A 10,916-nucleotide genomic window follows, 5' to 3' on the forward strand; every position below is an offset into this window, starting at 1 on the left:
GCTCCCCACAGTGTAGAGAACATTGTCAGCATAATTGAGTAAGTTACAGTTTCCTGAATGGCAATGCTCAGTCCCTAATAGGAAACAAAATTGGTCATAAATTACATATCATACAATGCAATGGTTATGTGACTGAACTCACAAAATTATTTTATAGTATATTTATTTAAGTGTATCTGTCATGGACTGTATATGGGGTTTTAGTATATAAATGATAATTCTAGTTATATATGTATTATACAGACTATAATTAAGATTACATACTGTATCCTAATGCACTAATGTGTAAGTTTGAGGATTGAGTGTGCATTAAGTAATAAAGCAGATGCAAAATCGTAACATACATAATGAGAGAGACATTTTCTCAAGCAAATATCTCTGGAACCAATTTGGTAGTATATACTGATGTAAATGAATGCTACATTTTAGTGATATTTATATTGTGCTGATATTATAGAATAATAATCTGATATAAAAGAATAGCCCCTGGATATTCTATTTTCTATTTGGAACAGTACTAGATAGCATTAGAGATAGGGAACTTGTAAAGAATCCACTATCCAATTAGATAAACAAATATAAATAAGATTTTAAACACATAACTTGAAGATTGTTTTCTAACCTATACAGATATGAAGAAATAAGTATTTTCACTGAAGATAAAGAATGCTTACTTACTGTATTAACAAAAAAAAGTACATCTTTTTGAAAATAAAAAGATGGAATGTTTATCTTGAAATTCTGAGCATTTGTGCATGGATGAAAAGAATGCTTCAAATAACAACATAAATCTGACAGTAGAATTCCTTTGGTTCTCATTTACTGATTTAAATAAAGAACAATGTGATTATATAGAAAGGGGATAAGCACCTAAAAGAATACAGGGTCCAGAGAATGAATTATCTTCAAGACATAATTTAAAAGACTCTTTTTCAATAGACTAAGATGTTCTATCTGCAGATGCAGATATCTGGGTCTGGAAAAGCTGGAGGGCACTGAGGAAGTCTTCATTGGAATGAAGAAAAATTAAAATGATAAAACACAGTGATCAGTGTATATATAATATAAAGAACACAGTGATCAGAGCCCCTAAATCATCATACTCATTTAAACACATCGTATAGAACAAGAAAGTTTTTCTGTAAAATGTTGAAGTTTTTTGTAAAGTGTTGAAGACATCATTTTTAGATAGAGCCAGTTGTGCCTTACTCAAAAAAAGGAAGATGAACTGGTAACCTTTGAATTTAAAGGAATGAACATTTCATCTCACATTGTCATCATAAATAATAATAATAATAATTTTTACAATATATAAAATCAAAACTGAGAAATCAAGGAGGATTGCTTTGCTGGTCTCCTGTGTTTTATTAGTGTAGTATTCTCTCACGAGGCACCAGTAACGTAGGGGTTGTGCATTTACTGGTACAATTCTTAATTGTAGCAGTAAGTCACAAAATGATTCTTTTGATGGTATTAGAATCCAACTTTGCGGGATAATTCAAACAACGCACACACACAGGTACTAATACACTAAAATACATTTAATACATAAAATGTGCATATAAACATAACAGATCTTATCGTGAGGGTTAGCAGAATACAACAGGTATATATTCAATTACGAAGAGTTACACATACCAAGAGGACATACATTCAGTATATCATTCATTTAGACCCTTTCGTAAATGAACTTGGTTACAACTTCTACACTAGATACTCAAAACAAGTACATCACTCATAGGATATCAACTGGTTGAGGTAACAATTGAATTCTCGAGCGGTAATGCAGAATGTTGAATACTCATCCAATCTGTGTGGAGTCAGATCTCCTGCAGACACAAAGAAGCAAAGGCAGGCTTGTTGCTGTCCAATCCATGCTCTCTGGCTCAGTGCCAGGCAGTGTTGCTGCGTGTGACATGGTGGAAGAGATTCCTGGTGCTGATGCTCTCTGAAGACCGGCTAGTTATTTCTGGCTTACTAGCAAAGGTTGTGCACAGCAGAAAAGTGACTGCGGGTCCCAGCAGGTCAGGAAGAAGACCGGTTCGTTCCTGATGAAGCGCTAATCCTGAATAGTGATTCACCTGTCCACAGTTCCGACCTGTTCACGAGGCTTGCTGCTGATGCTAACCTCGGGTGGATCCTTTGGTTACGTGCTGGCAACCTCCGTCCTCGACTCTTAGAACAAAGGAAAGTCCTGTACTCGGACACACTGGCCGTTATGTGGTGGTCCGGGCTGAGTCTAAGGATGTTCAGGTGGAGCCCTGAGGCTGAATGTCCAGGAGGCGCTCTGTGAGAATGTCCTGCGCTTGGGAACTGTGTTCCCTTGGGAACTGTTCTGCCCTTCGGAACCTTTCCACAGGCTCTCTGTGTTCCCTGTTTTTACCTGGAGGAACTACAGGTTGTTCATTGGTTGAAAGTTTCATGGGCATCAGAGACCCACGTGGGGTTAACCTGCCCTACCAGTTCCTGATTGGCTGATGATGAGTAACCATGCCCTCTGACCTTAGGGTCGTAAACCAACTTTGAATAACACTTTCCCTTGGAATCTCAGACTTTTAGGTGCCAGAGATTAACATTTATTAAGGTTGCTGGAGAATATCAGGAATTGGGAGTTGCTCCTTATCAGGACACTCTATCAGCTAGAAAAACCTTAATTGTGAGCCTAATGGAATGGCCTCTCTGGGTATCAAGCACCACTGAGATGAAGGAGAGAGGGACTGGCAAGGGAGCAGAAAACTTAATACCTGTATTTTAATAAGCCCTGCCACTACATTAGGAATAATGTACCTCCCTTCAGGTGTCAAGGGAAAAATTAGTTATATTGAAATGAGAATGCTATGTTTGTGTACTTTATATGATCTTCTCAATAAAGTATTATCAATAAGCACCCAATGCAGTATAATTGCAGGAACACAGGTTCCAGGTCTGTCTACTCCTGATTTGTCTGAGCTCATAAACAAGTGGTGCTGCTGGTTGTTTAACTCAAGGGCTTCCTGATTTCTCTTGACAACTAACTGGAAAGCACTTATTCACAGACTCACCGTCTACTCCAGAAGTTTGAAAATATTTATGACATATAATTGTTTATAAATTGAAGGTAATCACTGAACATAAAAGAGATCATCTTTGTGATCATGTTTTTGAAATTCATTTAATTCATTTGACGTGTCATCTGACACCACAGTTTGGGTAAGTTTTCAATCCTTTATTTTTGTTTCAAAAGGCAATATAATGTGTCAACAATAGTAGCTTTCTAAAGTCTTATTTAAGTTGTAGTTTTAAATTTGTGTATAATATACCACTTAACTTCTTGTACTCTTCTTCTGAGAATCTTGTTTGAAAATGACAAAATAAATTTCTATCAGCTGCAAGACATAAATTAATTCTAACAAACATCATTCACCAATAAGGCTGATCAAAAGGGGGTCTAACTATTAAAGTTAAAAGCTAGAAGAATTTATGGACACCAGTAAATGCAAGACAATTCTTGTACTGCCTGGAAAAGCACATGCTTTTTCACAGGTCTCTCAGCCCTAGATGCTACAAATGTTCTCTGGTAATTCCGAAAATTGTCAAAGGTGTTAAAGGCTGGTGATTAGAACATTCGTAGCATACCTGTTACATTCCATATTGTAAGACATAAATTCTAATGCTGAAATGTTGAACACAGAGGAAAGGCAGCAGCTGAACGTCTAGGTGTTTATCAACGTAGTGCAGTGCAGTCAGGTTGCCACAGTAATTGAGGTTCTGTAGTGACTAGACATACCTAACCAGACCATCACATTTGGACCAAATATATGATATGTTACAACTAATGACTGCTATATCATGCATCTATCAGGATGCTCACACAAAACCCCAATTCATCACTGAAGAGGACTTGATTCTACAACTATTGAGTCCATCTGAGGTGTAGCTCAAACACAACCCATTCTCTTGCATTGAGGAACAATGGTGGACACTGAGATCTTTGGTAGTTGTCTGGCCTGCAAATGATAACAGCTGAGTTGCCTCCTTAAAACTGAACCTCAGATGTAAAAGATGTTGTGACTTAGTGTGACCTACTATACATATACAAAAAATCCTGATTGTTATTGATCTTGGTGAGATGTCATAATTATTGGTTTCAAGACAGACTGTATCATTCACAGTTTGTTTTGGCTGTAAAATCATAACAGGCTAGAAATTGATGATTGTGAACACCTCATAGTGGGCAGATGTAGTCCAAACTTCAACATATGAGCTAAAAATATTGGTTCTTTTCCATGTTCATCGTTTGAGATTCTCACTAAGGATTTATATTTTACATAATCTCATTAAACCACTTTACCACCTATGTGCTATCAACTTTCTCACTAATGAGAAGATTTTAGTGTGGACAGTATCAATTGATAACAAGATTCTCAGAAGAATACAAAAAGTGAAGTGGAATATTCTACACAAATTTAAAACTACAGCTTAAATAAGCTACAGTGCTTTTGTCTTTTGCTATTGTCTTTTGAAACAAAGTGTGCAGGTCTGCGTTTGTGCCTATTTGTCTGCCCTGTGACGAACTGGCATCCTGTCTAGAGTGCACCCTGCCTTGCACCTGTTGCTTTCAAGGATAGGCTCCATCCCCCCACATATAGATGAATGGTTGTATTTTTCACAGAGAAAGTGTTAGGACTATGGTAGCCCTGAAGTGCAAAAGAAGAAAAACATATGTGCCACAAATAAAAAGGTATGGTGCAAACTGAAAAACATGGACATACAGATTTGAAAGAATTTTCATTTGTTGCATAAACGTGAAAAACAAGATGCAATGTGAACATGCAAATGAAAACATGTGGAAATGGAAAATAAAAAGAATATATGTGCAATCAAAAAATGTCTTTCCTCTACCCACTCTAACCAGCTGCTTAGGCATTTGTCATATATCAAACTAATATATGTATTATATATGTTTTGATATACTGTATATTAACAACATAAAAGCTCATTAGAAAATAATTAAAGTCAGTGAGATATTAAGATATTTTGAGCAATTCATGTGGGAAAACACAAAGCCTGAGCATTAAGATGGCTTTTTTCATTGAAGTCTAAAGAAACAATATACAGTATGAGTCAGAGTGCAATGACAAATTACAAATTAAGAGTTTGTCTTAAAAGAGTATGTGTTCAGGAAGTGATGTTTTTTTCTGTTCACCCTTTGGGCCTGTTCTCTCTAGTGCAGTGCTCACTTTCTGTCTCTATGGATTAATAAGAACTACATCTACAGTCTAGGGTCCCTTGGAAGAGCTGCCCATAAAAGCTGCTGAGGTTAGAGGTAGAGTTTTGTGTCCAACAAGTGAGTCCTGTGTTGGAAGGGTGCAGTGAACAGACTGACATTCCAGGTGTGTGAAAAATAGAAAAGAACAAGGTTTGTAATGTATCTTTATACTACTTTGTATTTGGATTTTATCTACCAAATATGTTACTCATGAGCTGTCTCACCTCTCACTGTATGTATTTGGAAATAAAACTACAGTACTGTACATTAGTACTTGTAAACCAAATAATGCAAATTCTGTGTTTTCATTATGTATATTCTTGATAGTGTTGAATATCTTAATGGTGTTAATGATGTTATTGGTGGTAGTATATTCTAAGAAACCTGGCTCTAAAATGTCTGCAGTATAGAATTCAAACTTTTCCAGACTTTTCAAAACAACTAACCTCTGAATTGCAGCCATTTACTCAGTTATCTACAGATTGTACAAGGATACAAAGAAATAGGATTATTCACTTTTCATGAATTTACTCTTTTTTCAAAAGTATTAAATTCAGTTTTGAAAATATTGCACTTACAGTATGACAGGCTCTCTATGAAATTTAGATTAAATTTCTTTTGGGGAATGCATCTTACTTTCCTTAAACAGACTAATACACTTCTGCAATTGAAGCTCCCATAATTTGAGATCACTTTTGAAATGAAATGGATACATGCCTACACACCTGGGGGATTTGGAAATTTACTTCTAGAATAGAGACCTATTCATGTTTGACAAGGTTATCATCTAGCAGCACAGGAAAGCAGTGTATGATTCTGGGCTTAAACTGAAGCAAGTTTTAATGGTATTTATTATATGGGAATGAATATTATCATATTGAAAGAATAAGAGATTATGTTTGCCTGGGTTTTTGGTGTTTCTGTTACAATAGGAAGTGTGCACTGTTCTTAATCCAGATTAGGCAAAAATAAAAGAAATTATTAGGAGGACAAATTTCACTTGAAAGCAGATTTATTTAAGCACACTAAAGCACTACAGAACAGTAAAGAAGCATTCAAGATAAAAATAGGTTTACAAGGTGCCCATCACTATCCATTCTAATGAGTTAAAGAACTTTACCATTTAACACATTTGATCTAGTATCTGTCTGATACTTATTAATTATCATAATAATAATTGGTTATTGTATATATGATATACTGTATGAACAATATATATTTAATATTTCAATTTCTATATAACAAGAGTACATACTGTACATTTTTAAACACAAGAAGAAAGAAAGAATATGAATTCAGAGATAATCAGATGAATAGACTACATAAGCATGAAGAATGTTTTAAAAGGAGATAGAATATTATGCAAATTCATATACATATAGTACATATCAGAATATCAGCCTCTGATTGCACCTCTGATTAATACCAAAGTGAGTATTTTAGAAGCATATTCTGAAAGATATGTATCTAAAATTTGAATTTATTATTCTAATATTCCACTCTTACATACAGAAACAAATATTTTTAATATCACCTTAGAGGAGGAAGTGTTTTTGGGATAGTAGAAATGGAAAGAAGTAGAAGTAGTTCAATATGAGGGATGCTTTTCATTATTGAATTTATCATGTTGCTCCATCCATCAGCTTGACTTACTGAGTGTTGTAACTTGAAAACACATGACAAAACAACAGTTCATTTTATGAAACAAAGAATAATAAAATATATAAATGTATAAGTTCACTTATTCTTTTAAACAATTTATTGAAATAATAAAGAGTTTATTTTCAATAAATTAATTGTCTTTGTAATAAAATTATTATGTAGTGCTTGAATCTTATGTCGGTAAGACTTTAGCATTCCTGCTAGCAACTGTCCCAAAATAACTACTGGCTTGCATTCTGGTAGATAGCATTAACATGTATTTAATAGCAAGTGAGGTGCTAAAAGACAACAGACTTCACTAGGGGAAATTATTATTGGTGCCTTCAGTGCATTGCAACATCCTAATGTCTCCATTCACAGTCTCAAGATTTTCTTGGTAGTGTTTGAATTAAAAATGACAAAAAGGAAGCAAAACTCAAGGAGCAAAAACTGCTACCCACATGTACACAGCAATGTCACTAACACTGGGGTCACCTCATCAAATTCATTTTATATCTCTAAGAATCCAGATATTAGGATTATTCACTTAATATCAGGATTCTTGGATTAATATCTAGATAATAATCTTTATGAATTTGGCAAACACAGTATATAATATTTTTTTTAATATGAGCACTTCATTATATTAAGCAAGGTAATAAAACATAAAATTCAGTTTTTTAACTTACCATCTAATATTCTTTCAGGTTCCTTGGAATTCACTATATCAGAGTTCATGCAAGACACTGAGCCATGAGTGACTCCAATAGAACTCTGAACTATGAATTCATCATAATAGGATTCCCCGGCTTACAGAAGCACTACACTACACTGTTCATCTTCTTCCTCATCCTCTTCTTGGCCACCATTATGAGTAACTTACTTATCATTGTGTTAGTCACTCTAGACCACCGGCTCCACATGCCCATGTACTTCTTCCTGTGGAACTTAAGTCTCTTAGATATTCTGCTAACCAGTACTGTCATACCAAAACTTCTAGCAGTACTTTCACGTCGTGACAACACCATCTCTTTCTCAGGTTGTTTTGTACAGATGTATTTTTTCATAGCATTTGCTGCTATTGAAGGACTCCTAGTCGCTACTATGGCTTTTGACCGATACGCTGCAATAGTAAAGCCTTTGCATTACAACACTATCATCAACACCAAGGTCTGCATCACGATAACCATCACAGTCTGGGTACTGGGCTTCCTTGCACCTTTTTCATCAGTGGTATTGGCGAGTATTTTTCCATTCTGTGGATCAAATATTATCCTACACATTGTCTGTGATTACCCCACTGTAATGGCATTAGCCTGTGGTGACATTACATCTCAAGTAAACCTTTCGCTGATTCTTGCAATGATTGTAATCTACACCCCCTTTCTCTTTGTCCTGTGGTCCTACTGCAGAATTGTGTGGGCAGTAATGCAATTGAAAACTGTTGAGAGCCGTAAGAAGGCCTTCTCAATGTGCTCTTCCCACATGACAGTGGTATTTGTGTACTATGTGTCTAGTGCTGTGGTGTATATGGGGATGAGAGTGGAGAGTATCTCTCCTGATGGCCGTATCTTCATTGGTGCCATGTACTATTTCCTCACTCCTTTGCTCAATCCCATCATTTACTGCTTAAGGAATGAAAAAATCAAGGCAGCGGCTCAGAGATCCTTTAGACTACAGGCACTGTGCCGTCTGAAAACACTGTCAGCATAAGTCTAAGTTATAGTACAGTCATAAGTTACAGTACCAGCAAAATCAATGCTCAATCAGTAATAGAAATAAAATAATATGTTCATATTATATGATGCTATGGAGCTCTTTCACAAAATTGTTTTATTTATGTTTTCAAGTTTCTTTTTCGGGAATTATGTGATGTTTAATACTAGATTATAACGTAGCTCATTTCCACTACACTAATATGGCACCTTAAGGACTTGATGTGTATTAAATCATAACAGAGATGTAAAATCCTAACATTAAGATAAACAATGGCAATGTACATTGGGCCCTGTTTAGTGGTATATACTGATAAACTAATAGTACATTATCTTGTCCTCAATATTGTACTGATTTTTTAAAGTTTACCAGGATACTAATGAATACTTAAATAATTTGGTAAAACAACAGGTAACATAGGAGAGCCTGCAGTTCATTGCAATCTAATTAAATTTTTAAAAGACATTTAACTATAAGGATTCATATTATTTAATATATTAAAATATGCAGAAGTATTTATAGTGATGATAAAGATTTTCTCATCAAAAGGAAAGAAATATGCAACCTTTTGAAAATAAAAGGCAACATTTTTTTACTACTTCACTTCAAAGTCCAGAAAATGTCTGTGTAGATATCAAGAATGGTGCAAAAAACAGTAAGAAATCTGACAGCACAATCCTTTTCGGTCCACAGTTACTAGGCCATCAACAACAAAGTACAGAACAAAGTGATACCATAAAGATGGGTCCAGAACCTACCGTATAAGAATACCTAGAACATGACTCAAGGAAATTTAAAAAGCTCTTTTCCATCCAAAAGATCAAGATGTACCAAATGCGATAAAATAAAATCTAAGCACAGAAATTAGAGATGTTAACTATTCACCATTCACATAACCATTAAAAGCACATCTAAAGGAGCAGTTTACTGCATTTCCTGTAAAAGTTTGATTTAAATGTTGGAGAACTCTAAGACCTTTTTGTAGCTCTTTTGGAGTCAGACTGACTTTTGCCTCCCACAGACAAAAAGAAATATGTACTGGTGACATTTGAACCTACAGGAATAAACACTCTAGTCTGACAATATCCCAAACATTGTTTATAGACCTTGGGCATTATATGAGTTCCAATGCAACTGTGATGTTCGTGACTTTTAGAGGAAAAGTATGAAAAGAAAGTTAGTAATGTCCTTTCCAGCTTTGATGCCCTCCACTTGAATAGGTACAGACCTTCAATCACTGTAATTAATGCTGCAACACAAGTGCCTGTTATCAGCAAAATGAAGTTGGAAGCATAACTATATGTATGTATTAGTTAGGTGAAAAGTAATTATTACTTTGAGCTACTCAAAATGTAATAAAGTGTTTTGGGGTTGGTCTATAATTAGAGGAATTTGTCAGCAGTTTAATCCAATATTTTCTTTAACTAGTTACATTCTATCAAAATAATTTACACTATAATTAATTACATTTTATCCACACTGCAATAAATATGTTTCAAAAGTAAGTTTCTCTGATACTAGCAATAAACAGATCTTTCCAATCTGTATGTTTCTTGTTGATTTTTTCAGTCTTGACAATATATATTTTTTTAATTCCCTGATTTCTTCACCTGCATTAACTGTGGTGCATTACTGCACTTGCCTGCAGTGGGCCACTGCACTCCTTACTTAGATTTTCACTGATATATGCCTTACTAGCAGTTCTTCATATGTTCTTGTTTTGTTGAACCTGTTATCTCTTTTCAATAAATGTTTATTTTACACACTTGTATATTAACTTATCCATTCTGCCCTAAAAAGTTAATAAATTGTTATGAAAACATTGATACTAATGGCCAGATTTTGCAGAGTTGGTGATGTGCATGGAGTTGTACTACAAACTCATCAAGACACAGTAAGTATAGGGTTTCCAAAATGCAGAATGTTAGGATAGAGAGGGAGCTTGTTACTGTAACAAAACCTATATTGACAAGAAAGCTAAAGAAGGTAATTAAGGTTAATAGTAGTGCTTGTCTCCTGTATTTAATAGGAAAGGTGTTATGGGAAGAATTAGTTGTATCGAAACAACATCAGGTCACAGAATGTTAGGTACTTCTTTTCTTACAACTCTTGTTAATAAGCAACTATCAACAATTTTCTAATCACTTTATCTGCATAGTAGTCACCTGGCCTCACACTACATAATATAGGGATTGAGTTCCTGTTCTATGCTGATCACCTCATCGTACTATCGCTCACAGGGAGTAGGACTGCAACAGAGCCTGGTACTGCTGAAGCAGTAATGTTAGAAATGGTTACTAACAGTCAATAT

The 10,916-nt window shown here is 34.9% G+C and overlaps 1 protein-coding gene across 1 annotated transcript; it reads left to right on the forward strand.

Moving 5' to 3' along the window:
- Positions 1-7,642: 7,642 nt before the first annotated feature.
- LOC148836388 (olfactory receptor 10A6-like) lies at positions 7,643-8,602 on the forward strand. Its single transcript, XM_088914157.1, has one exon. It carries the CDS (start codon positions 7,643-7,645, stop codon positions 8,600-8,602), a length of 960 nt encoding a protein of 319 aa, XP_088770283.1.
- The last annotated feature ends 2,314 nt before the right edge of the window (positions 8,603-10,916 follow it).

The sequence above is a fragment of the Atractosteus spatula genome, chromosome 4, assembly GCF_055471065.1.
Source record: "Atractosteus spatula isolate fAtrSpa1 chromosome 4, fAtrSpa1.hap1, whole genome shotgun sequence".
NCBI classification, from domain to species: domain Eukaryota; kingdom Metazoa; phylum Chordata; class Actinopteri; order Semionotiformes; family Lepisosteidae; genus Atractosteus; species Atractosteus spatula.

Excerpts from the sequence above, each read along its gene's own strand:
- LOC148836388 (XM_088914157.1), top strand. The coding sequence starts at position 7,643 with ATGAGTGACTCCAATAGAACTCTGAACTATGAATTCATCATAATAGGA.